General features: G+C 35.4%; 2 protein-coding genes across 2 annotated transcripts; one reads left to right on the forward strand and one right to left on the reverse strand.

Annotated features, from left to right (window-relative positions):
- Positions 1 to 4,239: 4,239 nt before the first annotated feature.
- On the reverse strand, positions 4,240 to 6,829 carry LOC148869943 (pentatricopeptide repeat-containing protein At2g13600-like). Its single transcript, XM_088968164.1, has one exon. It carries the CDS (start codon positions 6,463 to 6,465, stop codon positions 4,309 to 4,311), a length of 2,157 nt encoding a protein of 718 aa, XP_088824290.1. The 5' UTR covers positions 6,466 to 6,829; the 3' UTR covers positions 4,240 to 4,308.
- Positions 6,830 to 12,990: 6,161 nt separating this feature from the next.
- On the forward strand, positions 12,991 to 16,601 carry LOC148869944 (disease resistance protein At4g27190-like). Its single transcript, XM_088968670.1, has 2 exons — positions 12,991 to 13,381; positions 15,186 to 16,601. The coding sequence occupies exon 2, from the start codon at positions 15,196 to 15,198 to the stop codon at positions 16,336 to 16,338; it is 1,143 nt and encodes a 380-aa protein (XP_088824796.1). The 5' UTR covers positions 12,991 to 13,381; positions 15,186 to 15,195; the 3' UTR covers positions 16,339 to 16,601.
- Positions 16,602 to 19,951: the final 3,350 nt, after the last annotated feature.

A 19,951-nucleotide genomic window follows, 5' to 3' on the forward strand; every position in this document is an offset into this window, starting at 1 on the left:
CTGAGGAGGGTTGTTTAGAGGTAGCCCCTTTCTTTTTCATGGCATTGAAAAGTTAGAGGGCACCCACTCTTGGCACTTGGGTACTCTGTTCCCCATCACTTTGCTCATCATCACTTAGCTTGGCAATGAGGGCATTCAGCTTTGCTCGCTTTGGGCAATTCCTTGTGAAGTGCTCCTCCCCACAAATGTAGCAAATGGGAGGATGGCTTGGTCTCCCTTGATATCTGTTGTTGTAGTAGCTTTGACTTCCTCGTGGCTACTTCCCCTTGTGGTGCTCGACTGGTTTGTGGTTGAAGGGTGGCTTCTCTTTCAGGGGACTGGGTTGTCTATCTCCGCCACTCAAATGTGTGGTACGCGGGCTGACTGGTCTGCTTCCTTCGTCATCCGACAATCTTTGTTCACTAAGTTGTTCGGCCACGGCCATGGCGAAGGCAAGGTCCTGAACATTAAGTCGTTGGAGCTTGAGCTCGGCCCATGGCTTTAGACCATCAATGAAGTTGAACAATAAGTCCTTGTCTGACATATTGGTGACTTCTAATGTGAGGGTTGAAAACTCTTTGACATAGTCATGGAGGGAATCGCTGTGCTTGAGAGTTTTCATCTTGCGACGAGCGAGGTATTCCACATTCTCTGGGTAGAATTGTCTCTTCGGCTCTCTTTTAAAGTCAGTCCAGGTACGGATAACACACGTACCACGTTCTATATCAACACACCTTCTGCGCCAGCACAACATAGCGACATCAGTCAAATACATTTCATCAGTCACATTGGCGGCGGCAAGGTACTGTTCCATTTGCCACAGAAAGTTGTCAAGCTCTCTTGCATTGCGGGTTCCCGAATAGGGGGTTGGCTCCCTAATCTTGATGTGGGAGGGAGTATGTGTAAAGGAAGTGCTGGTTGGATTAGCGATGGCCCTCTTCAGGATTGCACATTCTGCTTTAAGCTCCTCTAATTGAGCTTGGGTGTCGGAGGAGGAACATGCGACGGATTTCATTGAGGCCCACTCCGCTTTCATCTCATCTAGCTGGGCCTGGACAGCCATTGATGTGGAGGTGCTTCTTCTCCACGTTGCCCACTCATTCTTCATCTCATCGAGCTGGGCTTGAAAACTATCAAGCCTGTTTTGCACCTGTGAGTTGGAGGAGCTTGCTTCTTGTTGGCGCACAGTGCTGCAAATTTGCTTGAGCGTGCCATTGATTATGTCTCGGACCTCGTCCACGACTCCACTCAAGCGACCTTCAATCTCGACCAGTGTGTTGTCCATGGCTTCCATGTTTTGATGCAGCTCATCTATCGAGTCTCGCATCTCACCTACGATGGCTTCACAATGTAGCATGCGCAACTCAACGACTGCATGCTTGTTGGAAGATTTCTCACGTTTGCTGGGCTTCGGTTCCTTGTCCTTGTCGATGTCATCAGCGGGCACATCATCGGCCTCATGGGCTGTGGAGAGTCCATGCTCGATCTCCACCACGATGTCCTTGTTATGCTTCATGCTATCACTCACGTCGCGGGTCGAATGGCTTAAGAGGAGCTCCTGCTCTGATACCAACTGTCACAGGGATAATTGTTGGGGCCTCGTGCGGCACTCGAAAGGGGCGAGTAAGCCTATGCAACAAAACAAACACACACTAAAAGGCAACAAGATGGAATGCGAATTAGCAAAAGGCTATTTGTATTGCATTAATCAGTGGCAAGCACAAGCACACAATACAGTGTCGAGGGGATCTCGTGCTTAACCTTTACACGCTTATGAACTCACTCGACTACCTACCTCCCTCAAAGAGTACGTTAAGCTTTTGGGGGAGTGACAATAAGAAACATAAAAAAGGTGAAAAAGAATACTACAGTATTACAATAGTGCCATTGGCAATCCCCCATACAAAAGTACATGCATAGACCACCCATGACACACACTTGGACGCTGGAGTGGCGACTGTAGGCATGGTGATTGGCACTTGAAGGCGCGGCGAAGAGAACACTTGTTACAGGGGGGCATGCTTGCCTCCACTTTGACAAGACCCCCCCCCCCTTTCAACTAGTGCTATGCATCCTCATTTTTAATATAAAAGATTTTTATTAAAAATAAAGAAAAACGAGATCCTCCTTCCTCTTCTTCCACCTCCTCATCCCCTCCTCTCAAGGAGGCTCCTTGTGTTCGGGAGTCTTCCGTCTCTTATATTCTTAACTATGCCTCACGCCTTTAGGTAGTGGAATGCTTTGTGTCACACCTCCACATTTTAAAACATTTTTTATAAGTTATATCTACACAACTCTTGTTTTGTCATTCCGTTCTGTTTAGTGTCATATCCATCAGCCACAGCCCAAAACCTACTTCCTGGATAATTGCTACATGTGGATATCAAGACATCACTGTTCTTATTTTGCTTCTCAACAGAAAATTGATCATAACAGGTTGCAATTTCAGTAATAAATAATATAATTACAAACCTTTAAGAAAGAGAAGGTCAAAACCAAGACATAATAACCGTACCCAGATCCCATGCTGGAAACATTATGTTGTACTGCACAGTTTCAAATTAAATCCAATTGCCACACCCTAACAAAAGAGTACACACAAATCAGCAATAGAAAGAATACAAGGAATTGGTAAAGAAACAGAAACTTTGAAAAAAAAAAATTGAAAAGAAAAACCCTACTGGGAATTGTGGAGACTACTTCCCTCATCTGAAGCTGATCTAAACAAAGATTGAGTTAAGAACTAATAAAGTTTAAACCAAGCAAAACCCAAAACCAGGGGAAATGGAAAAGAGAAATTAGAGGAGAGAAGCAAACAGAAGAGATACAGAGAATTGTCATTTTCCCAGCATTGTCAAGGCCTAGAACAAGGATTCAAGCTTCCCTATTACTGAACATTGAAGGGTAAACAGTATTCCCAATCCCTTCCTTGAGAGAGAATTCAATGAACAGCAGCAGATCCTAATGGCTGCAATACCTCAATGGAATTCAGATTGGATCCATGGAGCAGAACCCTTCCCATCCTGCAAACCAAAAACAATAGCAATGAAGAGAGAAATAGAGAGAGATCATAAGTGAAGATGGAGATCATATTACATGCCTTGATAGAGAACAGGGCCTGCTTATTGGCTAGTTCTTTGGAGCTTGTGAAAATTGATAATTAAAAGACCCAAGAATTGAAAAAAAAAAATAAAAGCAATAGAAAATGCTTGAATTGGAAGCAAGAGGCAGGGAACTCAGCTTCTGTAGTTTTCTGCCAAACCTGAAAAGAAAAGGACCAAAATAAAAAGGGGAAAATTTAGAAATGTGGAAATGTCCACACAAATTATTTAAAATTTGATTAAATATTTAAACCACCCCTCTGATTTCTGATAAATACTTAAACCACCCCTCTGGACCAACTCTCTCAAGAGAAAGCATGTAGAACACACCTTGCGCTTGGGAGTTGGCATAATGAGCAGCTTCTCAATATGATTTTGTTTTTTATATGTAGCCTTCTTCATAGGACTAGATATAATGAGGATGGTGCAACATATCAGCATTGAATGATATTTTTTGCAGAGAATGCAACTTTCTTGCTACTGTATACAGCACCGATATAATTAAGAAACTCTGAGACTTGGTCATATTCCTGTTTGTGAATTCAAACCAATCTGAAAGTAGACCCCATAATTTAGGAAAAAATTATATTGAATTAGTGACTCAGATAATTTAGGAAAACAGTAGACTTGGTCATATTTAACCCATCACTTGGTAGGACAAACAGTTCAGTTTAATATTAACCCATCAATTTAGGAAAAAAAATGGCGACTTGGTCAATGAATTGGTGACTCAGATAGTTGAATCATTGATTCATTCAAACTGTTGAATAGGTGATGGGTTAGATAATTGAAACACTTTTGGTAAGATAACCAAGAATTTGAGGCTAAGGAGGCATTTTTAGCCAAAAGTTCAACTTCAAGTAAATATAAATAATCTATCTGCATAAGCAAGATGACATTAGGTTTTCACTTTCAGTTTTATAGAATTAGCTTCTAAGATGAGGAAATATTGTTGATTTGACAATCTCAATCTCAGAGAAAACTTAGGAGCAACAGTCAATAGGAATTGTATGCTAAAAAATTTATCACATATTCAAAACAAGCATTGAAAAAATATTTGTGAATAATTGGTCATTGCAGTGATGTTGTCCTTAGTTCTGGTCCACTGAAAGGGATGAAAAATCAAAAAGGCAGGCATCAATGCAAATACTACTTCAAGTATAGAAGAACAATGCAATGCATGGCTCTCATTATTTGTATTTCACTCTCATTATGGTTAGTTTATCTTTTAATATACAACCTGATCAAATTCAAAATTAGACTTCACATTTGCTGTTAGATGCTCTAATGTTGAATAAATCATATTACAGTGGGGATGTGTTCTATCTTCTACAAAGAACACATTAACAGTGTTGTACACTTCAATCCAACTACAACCAGGGTCTTTCTTTACTTCCATGCTCCTCAATCTCTTCCTCAATTCCATTACCTCCTTCCACCTTCCCACTCGTGCATATATATTAGACATAATTACATAAGCAGAAAATCGTTTAGAACCCAAATGAAACATCTTCTCAGCCACACCCTCACCCACTTCCATGTCCACCCAGAACCAGCATGCACTAAGCAAAGCTCCCCAGACAACCTCATCTGCTTCAATTGGCATTGCTTTGATAAAATCTTCTGCTTCTCTAAGATAGCCCGATCTACCAAGAAGATCTACCACACAAGCATAGTGTTCCAAAGTTGGAGAAACACCATAACAGCTCTTCATTGAGTGAAAAATTTTCATCCCTTGAGCAACCAAGCCTGCTCGGCCACAAGCAGATAGAAGCCCAACAAAAGTAATTGCATTTGGATATATGCCTTGGTCTAACATCTGCTTAAATAGCAAAACTGCCTCAGTTCCAAGTCCATGATGTGCACACCCATTAATTAAAGCTGTCCAGGCAGCAACATTGGGTGAAGAAATGTTATGAAATGAAGCTTGAGAATCACTGATATTCCCACATTTTGCATACATATCCACTAAGGATGTTCCTACATACACATTTGACACAAATGGCGTTTTGATCAAATGGGCATGTAGCAACTTTCCCTGCAGAAGAGACCCAAGACACGAACAAGCATGAAATAGAACAGAGAATGTTGACCTGTTGCGCTCTATCAATAATCTATGCATGGTTACATATAATTTCAATGCCTCCTCAGGTTGATCATTATGAATATATCCTGAGATCATTGAATTCCATGTCACAGTGTTTCTTTCCCCTTTTGTCTCATTAAAAATCTCCAAAGCTTTACCGATTTCACCATTTCTAGAATACACCGAGATCATAGTATTTGAAGACACTATAGTTCTGTGAGGCATTTCGTCAAACAACCTTTCTGAATCCTCAACTCGATCACTCATTGCATACCCTTTAATCATCAAATTATATGAGACTGGAGTTTTTTCAACCATTGGAGTAAAAATCATCTCAGCATCTTCTACCCTCCGCATCAATAAAAGCCCTTCAATTAGCGAATGTGAAGCATTCAAAGAAGGGCCAGCCAGTCTTTCATAAACTCTCTTTGCATCTTCAATCGCATCACAATTGCAGTAAAGTTCAATAAGTGCCCCACTTACTGATTGATCAAGTTCAAACCCATAACCAACCAAAAGACCATGTACAACCTTACCATGATGCAAGGCCCTCAATCTACTACAAGCTCTTAAAATACTATCTAGAGTAAATTCATTAGGTCTTGCTTCCCCACTCATTCTCATCAAGTAAAAAAGCTCTAAAGCCTTGTCGCATTCATACTCGCTCCTCGAACAACCCGAAATCAATGTGGTCCAGACAATGACATCTCGTGTAGGCATTTCTGTGAATATGTAAAACGCCTCCTCCATCAGGTTACACTTGACGTAACCCACAAGCATCAAACTCCATAACAATGAATTCTTCTGATGCAACAGATCGAACACCCGACGGGCATCTTTGATTTGAAAACAATTTGCGTAAAAATTTAGTAAGGAAGTCCCTACAAGCTCGAAATCCTCAGATCCAGATTTCAATACCAGACCATGAATCTGTTTCCCATCATATAGCGAACGCAAACGAGCACAAACACTAAGAACAGAAGAAAAGGTAGTTTCATTGAGCTTCATTCTACTCCCATGCATCTTTCTAACTATTTCAAGAGCCTCTTCGAATCTTCCCCACTGCGAATACCCAGAAATCATTGCATTAAAGGACACGGTTGTTCGCACAGGCATCTTGTCGAAAATTTTTTGGGCAATCTCCAATTGGCCTTTTTGGCCAAACTCGGTTATTGACATATTTAAAGAAACCACAAGCGGGAGGGATCGTTGTGGATTTAATTGAAGAGTAGAATAGAATTTGAAGTTCTTCCATCGCCGATATTTCCAATTTCTAAGAAGCAAGGGCTTTAAAAGCATTAAGCGAGAGAATATATACCAAATTCGGATCGAGGTAGATGAATGGCTATGTCAAGTACTCAAGTGTAACGCTGGGTTTTTCCCGAACAGCCTCGGAAGTCGGAACACATCTTCTGCAGGACGGAGGACCTCCTCAATTTGAACTCATTGACCATTGAATCCACCAGGCTGTTGCCTGTTGCTGTTGGTGAATGGTGAGATCGGATTCCTCCTTCACAGGATTGGTCCTTAAGTCCTCCTCACAGTCTTTGCAGCCGCACATTGAGAACATCTTCGTATACAGCCGTGTGCCGACCAATTGGGAGAGAGGAAATCCTCAAATCCGGCTTATAGGTAAATGGAGCGGATTAGAATTTTCCGGGTTAGCCCACTCCCCCCAAAATGTTTGGATTGGATCATTGGATTGATAATCGGATGAAACTGATTCTACCATTACTGATACGTTTCGGTTACCTAAATTTTAAACCGAACTGGTAGTACGGTTTTTGGAAAACCGGTAATTAACACCCAACCGAAGCTGATCGGTTAATCGGTTGATGAGTTTAGTTAAACGTTGGTTTGGTTTGTTGGATTTTTGGTTTTGTTGATTTTTATAAAATACTAGTGTAGGGGCTAGAATGGAATTGTCGACTGGTTGACTTGCTTCTTGGCAAAAAAATCGTTGAATCGATTAATGATCCATTGGCTGAGCAGTCGAATCATTGACCTGTTGACCCATTGACTCGGGCATCATACAGGCAATCGGTTCTATTTTATCCTAATCTCGGTCCCTAGCCAAAAAATCATTGTATCGGTCAACAACCCATTGACCCGGGCAATCAAACCGTTGACCTGTTCAATAGTTTTTTATTGTTTTTTTATTTTTTTTAACTTTTATTGTCAGAACAGACCATCCGTTCAAACTAATCAGTCGAACCATTGACCCAAAAACCAGTGGCCGGAATGGTTCCGTTTTTCAAGTTGTATGAGTCACATGCTCAAATGACATAACACATATGGTACTGTTTAATGGACTTCACACACTCAATTTTTTTGCATGTAATTATTGTTGTCAGAATGGGTCATCCCTTTTTTTTTTTTTTAATTGGGAACCGTCTATGCAACCAGTTTCGTTTTACTCCAATTCCGGTCCCTGGCCAAAAACCGTTGAATTAGACCAACAACCCATTGACCTAAGTGGTCAAACCATCAACCCGTTGACCTGTTCAATGGTTTTTGGCTATTTTTTTATCTTTTTAATTTTTGTTGTCATAATGGGTTGTCCATTCGAACTAGACGGTCGAATCGTCTACCTGAAAACCGATGGCCAGAATGGTTCCATTTTTGGGTCGTACGAGTCATGTGCTTGAGTGACATAACATGTATGATATTGCTCAATGGACCTCACACACTCAATTTTTTTTCCGCAATTTTTGTTGTCAAAATGGGTCGCCCGTTCAAACTAGATGATCGAATTGTCGACCTAAAAATCGGTGGCCAGAATGGTTCATAAATTTTTGCTTATAATTTTTTGTTGTCAGAATGATCCGTTCGTTCGAATCTAATGGTCGAACCATCGATCCAAAAACCAATGGCCAGAACGGTTCCATTTTTGGGTCATATGAGTCACACGCTCGAATGACATAATACGTATGATACTACTTAATGGACCTCACAAACTCAATTTTTTGCCTATAATTTTAGTTGTCAAAACAGACTATCCGTTTGAACCGGATGATCGAACCGTCGACCCGAAAACTGGTGGCCGGAATGGTTCCGTAATTTTTTCTTGTAATTTTTGTTGTCAAAATGGACTATTTGTTCGAATAGAATGGTCAAATTGTCGGTTGTCAGAACGTTATTAATAACATTTATCAATAATAGTAAGTAATTATACTATTTAATTAAATAATCATTTAACAATAATAGTTTTAATAATATTATCTAGTTATTTTTAATATAACAGTAATTATTAAATTTATGAATAGGATTTATTAACAATATTCATTAAATTAATAATTACCAAAATTAAATTAAATTAACAGTATTTATCAGTAATTATAATATTTTATTAAATCATCAATAATAATACTTTTAATAATATTTTTAATTATTCTTAATATAACAATAATTACTAAATTTATTAGCAGTATTTATTAATAATAGTATTTATAATTTTAATTTCAAGTAAAATTAAAGTAAATATCTATTTATTTAAAATATTTATAATAACAGTAATTATTAATTATATATTTATTAAATTACTGTACTTAATAATCAGTAGTTATTAGAATATGGTTACTAACAGTATTTTTTAATAACAATATTTATAATTTTAATTTAAAATAAAATTAAAGTAAATATCTAGTTATTAACAATATTTATAATAACAGTAATTATTAATTATAATCACTAATTATATATTTATTAAATTATTGTAATAATCAGTAATTATTAATTACTGTAATAGTATGTAATTAATAGGAAAAACATATAAAATATTATATCATAAATAATATAAAATTATACATAAAAATCAAATCGATACCTTCAATTTTTTCAAAATACTAAACCGACCGGTTTGGTTAACAGTAGGATAAGGGATGCCTGCCAAATTACAACTAACGCTGAGATAAACTGGTTTGCTTTCTTTCAAAGCTGTTGAGATGGCAGTATCAATCAGTTCATGTGCATCTTCCAAGTTATTGACGACCGCCTACAATTCGAAAACACCCATCCACCATAAAACATGTTACAGATGCTACATGTGAGAGCTAGATTAGTGGTTGTGGAGAATACAAGCCTCCTTGTTTTTTCTGAAACTTTATATGGTGGTTTTAAGTTTTTAACGTCCATTCTAGTCGATCATCAGTTCATCACCATGTATACGACTGTTGTTTCGACTTTTATAAAATCTGGAGTGGATGTCAACTCGATCGGTTTCAAACGAGATTTGTCAAATGAACTCAAAAAACAAAAACAAATACAGTCCAAATGGGAAAATCCTAAAAGATATGGTATGGGGGACCCATGGCCAAAACATCCCCACTGCCGACTTCAATGTCCCCTCCCCCCTAAAGAATCCAATTCCTAGTTTTGCTCCTAGTTGATGTTAATTTCAGATTTTCAATAGGAGATCTATTGTAATTCATAATAGATTTTAATCATTGTATGGTTAAATTCAAGGTTTTTAAAATCGAATTAGACAATAAACTGGTCAGGGTCCAGTTCCTAGGTCAAACTGCTCAATTGTTCAAATCGATCGGATGGTCCAGTTCCTAGGTCAAAAAATGATCAAAACTGTTGAACAGTTCGAATGATTCAACTGCCTAAGTCAGCAATTTGTTGACCAAATCAACGTTTTTTGACAAAATTCAGATCTTAGAGAAAAACGTAGCCGATCACCTGACCTAACCAATTCCCAATTTTTCCGATCCAACCATCCAATCCAGTGCAGTTTTGAAGACCATAGTTAAATTCATCAAACAAGCAAATATTAATAAAAAATGGTCAAATATTATAATGGAAGTTCAGTTTAGGTCATTAGTCAAAGACGACGAGAGTTTGAGAGATTTTAAAGGGATGGGAGAAAAGATCTAACTTAGGCCCAACATTGGGTTGTGTTAGGTTGACCTCAAGTCCATCTAATCCAACCTGACTTGTACCCCTAACAGTATGTGTAAATAAAAATAATATATTAGAAGGTCAGTTCCAATTGGGAATCCAACAATGGATCTAGCTAGTAGGTAACCAGCAGATCAAGAGTGATGTCCTAATATCAGTTTTGTTCCCCAAATTATCACTCTCTATTTTGTTTATGATATCCTATATTTTGTATCATCACCCTTCATGTCATCAGAATTATATATGGTTTCTTGTAAGATGGAGGTAAAATGTTTTTCTCGGAAAAAAGTATTCAATAGGACAATAAATAATTTTTCCTAAGTTTTCTGTTAGCCAATATGTGTATTTTTTTGAAAAACAAAATTATAGGCTATCACCCCATATGAATACTATGGATATAAACCAAGAGACCAACCTTCAAGATTAAAAAAGCATACAATTGCTATTCTTTTTTTTTTTTTCCATTTTGGCAAATGTTTATTTTCCAAAGCATTTATACTATGTATGGTTTGAAGGAAAAAGGAAAAGGAAGGGAAGTGTAGGGAAACCTTTACAAACCTTGTATAGGTTTCCTTACGTTTCCCTTCCTTTCCCTACATAGTGTAACAAGACATCATAAAAATCATAAAATATCATTTTTAGGGAAACCATTTCATTTTTGCAATGCAATTTCATTTGCACTAGTGCAAAAATATGGGAGTGAAATTTTTGATTTGTTTATAATGAGGGGTAATTTGGTCATTCCAATCGTACAGTGACACGTGGCCTCTAGATGATACCTCGATGCTGAGTCAACAAACCAGCTCAGTAAGTTAGCTTAGTGCACCTCGTTCAGGCCAACCTCCACCTCAGCAAGACCGAACCAGTAGACCCCGTAAGATTATGGTGACTTGTCCTAAGGGTCGATCGAGCTGTGGGGATCCAGGACCACCTACAAGGAAGAGCTCGCTAACCATCTTTGGTAGTACGCTACCAAGAGCGTCGACACCTCGACCATTATAACAGCTTACCAATCACACGCCTCAGAACTGCTCGAGTAGATCATAACCCCCACAGAGATCCCACAACCGGTACATTAACACGTCTAACAAAGCAGAAACAACTCCACAAGAAAATGGGACCCATTACTGGGAGTCTCTAATCCCTCACACTTATATATGGGCACCATCCTCTTGAGAAAAGGTATGCGCACTAAGTAATTTAAAACTCTCTCAATCTCTCAAAGAATTCCCAAACACTTTCTAACTTAAGCATCGAAGTGCCCTCCCCAGGTAAAACTTGCCCGGGCACTCTCATTCTCTTCCCCTTGCAGCATACATTAGGTCGACCATTCGTACATCAGCCCGGCCTTGCACAACTCGGCCCAGGCAAATAGATATCCAAGTTGAAGTCTGAGTCATCAAACACGAGGGAACTTCCAAATTGCACGACATCAATGGTAGTGAATGTATCACTGGGAGACATATGGGAATTTTCCGATCTTTTGGCTCCATTGATCCCACCTCAAGTTGGGGTTGAAAAAGAGTTCAAACCAGCACCCCACAAAGAGGCCCCCCACAATGTCCCATAGCACATCTCAGTCATGCATATGGAGTAGAACATCTCCCATTGATAATAAAAAAAATAATGAGACATCATTGTGAGATGTTCCCAATACACATTTGAGATGTGTTGTGGGACATTGTGGGCGTCCCCTTGTGGGGGGCTGATGTAAACTCGTTGAAAGATACGAATTTGGTCATGATTGAGGCCTTGGCCATCCTAATCCCATTTGACTTTTGCATGTATATATATCATATAGATATGTAGTTACAAATATATAAAAATTATAATTGATTACAATATACTTTTAATAAAATTTATTAAATAAATTAATTTAATATATTTATATTTCATTGAGACTTTATATTTAATACTATTGATATATTTCTATGATTTATTGAAATATTATTGATTTTTTCTAGGATAAAAGCATGTGAAGTTGAGGAAAATGATTAAATTGAAATCACGAGGTACTACTTTCCTTTCCTTGTGTAATGAACTTAAAATATTGAAACATGCATAGCATGCATACTCAAGATAAGATTGAATAATTTGTTTGGAATAGATAAGTTTAAATCACTTAAAACAAGAGCCGTCTTTTTAAAATTTGAAAGAAAAGTCACAAAGTATATTTAAATCTAGTTGTAAAACACAAGGTACATTTAAGTTAATTAAAATTCAGGGTTTGTTTAATTCTTTTACCCTATTATTTATAATTTACTGAAGTATTATTGATATATTTTTACGATTAATTAAAGAAAGAAATATTTATAATATTTTCATATCTTATTTTTTTCTCCTATACGTGCCACAAGAAATTGCCTTGCAATTGGCATTTCTGTACATTGGGCTAAGTTGCTGCCATGAACGCTGAAATTGTTGGATTAATGATAGGGATCTTAGACACCACTTGGGCGATTCTGATTGGCAACTGAATTTATATGGAACAGATGAAGGCTGAGCCTACGGGTGGCCACCAGCCAAGTTTTTCATAAATTATTTGAGTTTGATTCGTGAAAAGCTCAATTCATAAGTTATTTGAGTTTGAATCTTGTGAAACTCGGCTCGTGAGGTTCGTGAGCCTAGTATAATAAATAAATACTTTTTATTATATATATATATATATACATATATATATATATATATAATAATAATAAATAAATTTGTTATGTAAAATAAAAACATTTATATATATATATATATATTTATTTTTATATATATAATAATAAATAATCTTTATAATTCTTAACTTTGTTATATATAAAATAAATAAAAAATATTTTTGTATGTATATTTTTTATTTTTTAGAAAAAAAACTTGACTTAATTGAATTCGAGCCAAGCCAAACTCGAATTTAAAATTTTGAGCCGAATCGAGCTCGAGGTCGAATAGCCAATTATTCAGTTCGAATCCACCCCTGCCTAGCCTGAAAAGTGGGTTGTTGACTTGCTCTCTCGCAGGAAGAGCCAGTGGAAGAGGGGAAAATTAAATAATAGGCAAAAGCGAATCTTCATCCTTCCAGGATTCTGCAAGGAAGCATCACCACATCTCCCTCTCATTTCTGTTTATCTCCTCTTGTTCTCCAAAGAAATGACCATTCTCTCTCCATCTATCCCTTTTTCTCATCCTTCTTTTGCAAGAAGAAGCACATTGCTGCAAAGTTGCTTCTGCTTATATTACTCTGTTCTGAAGCAAATTAAAGATTTTGAGGCTCTCTCGAGCACAATAACAAAATCAGATCTTATTTCGTTCTCGCCAGGAGATTGATGTAGTAAGTGTTTCCCTCTTTCTTTCTTTTTCTTTTCATTTTGTTTTTGTTTCTGTTTGAATATCTTCAAACGGGTCTGTATTTCTTTCTAATTTTTCCTTATCTGTGTAAAATTCGTCCGGAGCTAAAATCTATTGTTGGGTTACTCTTGCACTTGCAAAGCAGATCCGAAGAGCCAAAACATTCAAGTTCTTTTTCTATTTCTGTTTTCTCCTTACTCCTTACCAGGCATTTAATTGTCCCTTTCTTGCCTTTTTTTTTCAATAATTTCCTCAGCTCAGTTTCAATAGTCACTAACACATCACTCTAATTTTATCTTTTTATTTTCTCTCTTTCTCTTACATAATTGAACCGGCGGGTTAGCCGGTCAGGATCGAACGGTGACCCATCCCTTGACCTTCTAAAAGAAATAATGTGAATGTTTTGACCCTATCAACTGTTTATAGAGCCCTTCTCCAACCCAGTTTGGAACCGGGTCATTATTAATTACATGTTTTCTTCCTGAATTCTTTGTTTTTTTTTTTTTTTTTTCTCTCTTCCTTTTCTTTCAAACAAAACACGGCCTTAATTATGAGGGAAACTTATGGTCTTCTCACTAGTAATGCTCATGAGAGAGATTACATCGGCGCCCTACACTCTACAACATTTTTTCATGGGGTTACACAAAGGGACTAGCCCAACCCCATGCTCATAACGCCTCACGGTAGTGAAGACGGGATTTGATACCAAGCCTCCACTACAATCAGCGAAAGAACTCATCTGATGGTTTGTTCACAACCTTCCAATGGATACTGGATAGAATAGCATTTGTGCTGATCTCCAAAGGTTGTGGTGAGAGCATAGCAGATTGAGTGGGCTTTGTTTGGGAAGACTGCAAATGCAAATATGTACAGTGCAAATGCATATACATATTTGCATTTGCACTCTTCCCAATCATCATGCATATATGGGATTTCCTTCCCACAACTCTCTATCCACATTACACAAACTGGATTTGCTCCTTATTGAATGCTTCACACATCAACTTCACAGCACATTGCAGCCATGCAATGGGAACATCTTCCAATGAATGATAAAGATGTTTCCAATGCATGGCTGAAAGTGCTGTTAGGAGCGCTCTGTGAGGAACAAATTCAGATTTCACTCTACCCATAATACACATGGAACCCTCTTTAATTAGGGGGCACAGGAAATCTAGACTAATATTTGAGATGGTTGCATGGCCCGGCCCTTCCAATCAGAAGGCACGGGATCAAACCTGCGATAGGGTCATAGTGTAGTGCAACTTGGGCAGGCTTGGTTTGGGCTTTTATCAAAATTTGAATGGACCTGATCCGAAGGCCTGAGCCTGAAGCAATGTAAAATGCTAATTTTAGCTAAACCTGAGTCTCACTCCTTCCCTACCCTTTGAACTCCAGGATATTTATGGTATTCCAGTGGGCCTTCATATGCACCCTGCTCTGCCCCACCCCCGATTTTCTACCAAAAAAAATATATATATATACTACAGAGAACCTGTGATTACACGAGTTTGATCCTGCATGCATGGCTGCACCTCCTGTTTCTAAGGGATGCCAAGTGATAACCATAAAGAATGTAAAATGCAACTCAACATTCAAGGAGTAACTCTACAATATGCACATAGAATAACAGAATATTGCATTGAAGTGATTGCTAATTATAGATCCTTTAAATTTTGAAAGAGGTCAGAACTCAAAATTCTCTACCTAGTTGGAATACAAGACTCGTGTGAAAGGGTTTGATTGATAGATCTTTACATTCTGCGTTGTTTTCACATCAATCACAGGTAAAACATCATGGCTTCTGACCGATCACAAAGAGAAAAATTCATGGATTTTCTGGTGAACCACTTCCATGGTCCTGTGAAACGTCGATTTGAAGAAACTTTCTACCTTGAGGAAAACTTTGAAGAACTCGGGAGGGAAGAAAAGCAACTCTTAAATAAGAAAGCACGTATTGAAAGCAAGATAAATGAAGACACGGTGATAAGAAGGCCAGCTCCCGAAACTTCACAATGGCTTGATGATGTGCAACGTTTTGAAACTGAACAGAAGACATTGTGTGACAAGATTGGAGAATACAAAAGATTCCCCAGAAAATGGATCCGCTTTCCGCAACGAGTACGGCTAGGCCGGCGTATAGCAACTCAGAGAAATGAGATTGCTAGGCTCAAGGAGGAAGCCAAGTTCGAGGATGGTGTAACTGTTGATGCACCTCCACAGACAGTTCAGCCAATATCTGCACCACCAATGAGAAGTGGGACTTCAACCGAGCGTACCGTACTAAAGATATTGGAATGCCTTACAAATGAGAAATTTTGGAAGATTGGAGTGTGGGGAATGAAAGGGGTGGGTAAGACTACAGTAGTTAAGATGTTGAATAATTTGCCAGAAATTAGAAATATGTTTGAAATCGTTATCTGGGTAACAGTGTCTAATGATGGGGATGTGAGACAGATACAAAATCAAATCGCTGGACGGTTGAATTTGGAGCTGAATCCTTGCAATAATGGTGAGGAGTTTTATGGTGGAACTGTGAGAAGGCAGATACTAAGAAAGTTAGAGAATAAGAAGTGGCTGCTAATCTTGGATGATATGAGTAAAAAAATCGACTTAGAAGCTGTTGGGATCCCCACATACAACAGAGGAAATGGATCTAAGATTGTATTAACAACTGAATCCCAAAATGTCTGCAACAAAATGGAAACTGATGAAGAGATCGAGGTGGGTGTCTTGGCCAATGAAGAGTCATGGGAGCTGTTTCGAGAAGTAGTTGCTGATGAAGTTGTGGATTCTCCTGAGATAGAAAGCATAGCTAGACAGATTGTTGAAAAATGCAGAGGCTTGCCGCTTACCATTAAGGAGACTGGAAGGTATTTGAGAAAGCAAAGGAACACTCAGGTGTGGAGAAATGTACTGAATGAGCTGGATTCAACCTAGCTAGAATGTATACTGGAGTTACAACTAATTAATCAAGCATCGTTTCGGTCAATTAATTCATAGTTCATAGATAGGTCTTTAGAATTAGGCAAACACAAGGAGGCATGCTAATATATTTCCTTGTCATTGTTGGACATTTTTCTTTTTTATTTTGTAAAACAGAAAATGGGTTTGAGGCTACAAGTTTACATCTACTGCAACCACGTAAGAACAGGTCAATGGTATTTTTACTTGAAAATTAACTAAAAATAGGTCTCAGGGTAGCTCATCTATGTCTTCATGTTATTGGGTGTCAGATATATCTACAACATTTGTTTCACAGATGATGTAATTTTCAAGGTGTCCATATTCAGAAGATTGATACCATCCCATGGAGACAATTAATTAATTAAGTTGGTAAAATATTAGATTGAAACATGAAAGCAAGCTTTAGACATATATGTATATAATGATATCTTTTTGATAGATGAATATACTAATATAAAACACTAAAGATACAAAATATAGTCCAGAGTCCCTACGATGAAACAGTAAATTAAACCAGAACACAAGATCCCAACCAGATTTTACCATCTGAGTAATAAAGAGTAATAAAGTGAGGAGCAGCAGCTCTATTCCAAAAAAAGAGAGAGAGAGAGAGAGAGAGAGAGAGAGAGAGAGAGAATGGTGTAAAGTCTATATTTCTTTTGATCCTTTAGTCATCAAATTAGATAGTGGATTTTCGCATGAATTATGTATTAATAGTACTAATTATAATTTTACAGATTATTAAGGTTAAGAAATAATTAATATTTTAAATTTTTAAATAAAAATATTATTTAAATAACTCAATAATATTGTAAATAGTTAATAATAACTTTCAAAAAAATTAATATTTATTAGTAATAATTTTACAATAATAATGTATATTTATTATATATTTATATGTACTAAAAAGTAATATTTATTATATATTTATATGTACTAAAATTAATATTTATTATATTTTTAGTAATTATTTATTGTATTTATTGATATATAAATACCCAAAAAAAAATCACCTCAATGGAACATTGGAGTGCAAAGTTATGGCCTCCAAGTGTCATGTGGTTTTTTTACCAAGTCAACAATTTTTTACCGAAGGGCGGGTTTCAATAGAACTAGACTAAAAATCAAGGTTGGGTGATGATTCGAATGATTCAACCAGTCGGGTTAATGGTGGGTTGAAAACATTGATATTAGTTTGGGCTGGTTTTCAGTTTGGGTTGGTCGGTTCAAAAGATTTAAACTTAAAAATTAAATTAAATTTATAAAATACAATGATATTATTAAAATAATAATTTTAAAAAATTAAGTTTACAATATGATATATTTTAGATTAAGATATAAAGGAAATTTTCCCACTTTCCTATACTAAAAAATTATATTTGAAATATAAATGTTAAATATATATTTATAACTAGTCAATTCAAATTTGGTTGGTTCACAAATGGCCAAACTAAAACTAACCTAGCTAAGTGACCAACTTGGGTTGACTTGGGTCAGTTTGGTCAATTTCATCAGTTTGATCAACATCCCTGGATGAAATTAATTATTGTTATTTTTGTATTACCAAAAAAATAAAAAATATTATATAAAATATAATTAATTATATTATTTAAAAATTAAATTATAAAACAATTGTCTACATAAGCATTTATGTTATTTAACTTTTACTTAAAAAGTTTTGTGCATCGCACGGGTCCCTACTAGTACATAATAAAATTGGAAAGTCGTGTTAGCATGTCTCTCCTTTGAGAGAAGTTAATTATCTATTTTCTCCATTTTTGTATTTTCCTATTTTCTTTTGTTTTAAAAATATAAAAAAGTAATCATTGTCTATTTTCATTGGATCAACAAAGTTGTATACTATTATAAAGAGAGAGAAACCTTTGGGTTTTCCAAGGCCTCTTATTTTAATGCATGTTATTATTACATTTAAAAAACATTTAAGAGAGAGAGACAGGGAATAGTAATACAACATAATAAAGTAAACTATTAATAAATCAAATAATATAAATAGGTTGAGGTTAAACAATCAAACATAAAACAACAAAAATAAATAATATCATTTTAAAAATTATTAATTTAAAATGTAAAACAAGCTAATTGGATCTATGCTGACTCATTTTATGAAACGGTTTCGATTCGTCTAGAAACCCATAACGTGTGATATACAATACAACATATTTTAACACATACAATAATAATAATAATAATAATAATAATAATAATAATAATAATAATAATAATAATAATAATAATAATAATAATAATAGAAATAGTAATAGTAATAGTGATAGTAATAGTAATCTATATAATAAATATACAAAAATAATAATAATAATAATAATAATAGAAATAGTAATAGTAATAGTGATAGTAATAGTAATCTATATAATAAATATACAAAAAATAATAATAATAATAATAATAATAGAAATAGTAATAGTAATAGTGATAGTAATAGTAATCTATATAATAAATATACAAAATAATAATAATAATAATAATAATAATAATAATAATAATAATAATAATAATAAATAAATAATATAAATTAACAAAAATCAGTAATTCATAAATTAAAAAACTAAAATACAATTTAATTCTATTTAAATGTAATTAATATTCATAGTATAATTAAAATACAATTTATAACCTACCCAATTTAATTAAAATAATGCCATACAACTACTTCTACTTATAGATGATCATTTATAACCTAGACCAACATTGGGTTCAAGAAAATATTTTCTTCTAAGCTAGGTCTAGCTCACATCTACACCAAATCTAGAAAATTAGTAAAATATTACTAAATTTAATAAAAATATTAAATTTTCGTAGGTTTTATCTAGCAACTATTAAAAATTAAGAAATTAATAAAAATTAGCATTGATAGGATAATTAAAATTAATAATAAAAGTAACAAATTGTTTATAACTTAGACTAACTCGATTAAATCTATAAATTTCAAAGCTCAAGCAACTATTTTATTTTAAGATAGGTTTATCTTACATATGAACCAAACCCACACATAATGTGGGTACATAGTAGGGTTGTTAATGGATTAGATTCAAATCAAATCTAGCTACATCCACCTCAACATACAATAATGAAATTTCTATATTTGCATCCACACCTGATTATATGTTATTACACATAATATCCATCTACATATAATTATATTGCATATATGCAAAATAATAATTTTTATTAGACTTGGATTCTAATTAAATTAGATGGGGTTAAATCCACATCCAATTGAATTATTAAGCAAATGCAAGTCCTAACATCCAAATCTGGGATAATTAAATATGAAGTCTAATTGAGTGTCAAACTTTTGGAGTCCAATGAGGGCCTTACCAGATAAAGCCCAAGCTAAGCAACCCCTAATAAGCTCAACTTGGAAATTGTATGCATCTATGATAAATATTATTATATAATATTTAGATAACATAATTTATATTAATATATAGAAATGGTATATATTTTTTATACAAGATAATAATTAAATAAAAATTTTAATTTGTAAAAAAAAAAACATAGTTTTATAATTAACACAAGTAAGCCTATAGGCATGGACAAATATTAT

The sequence above is a fragment of the Nelumbo lutea genome, chromosome 2 (genome assembly GCF_056320005.1).
Source record: "Nelumbo lutea isolate HS-2025 chromosome 2, American lotus-T2T, whole genome shotgun sequence".
In the NCBI taxonomy this organism is placed as follows: domain Eukaryota; kingdom Viridiplantae; phylum Streptophyta; class Magnoliopsida; order Proteales; family Nelumbonaceae; genus Nelumbo; species Nelumbo lutea.

Coding starts and splice junctions, on each gene's coding strand:
- LOC148869943 (XM_088968164.1), bottom strand. CDS start 6,465: ATGCTTTTAAAGCCCTTGCTTCTTAGAAATTGGAAATATCGGCGATGG.
- LOC148869944 (XM_088968670.1), top strand. CDS start 15,196: ATGGCTTCTGACCGATCACAAAGAGAAAAATTCATGGATTTTCTGGTG.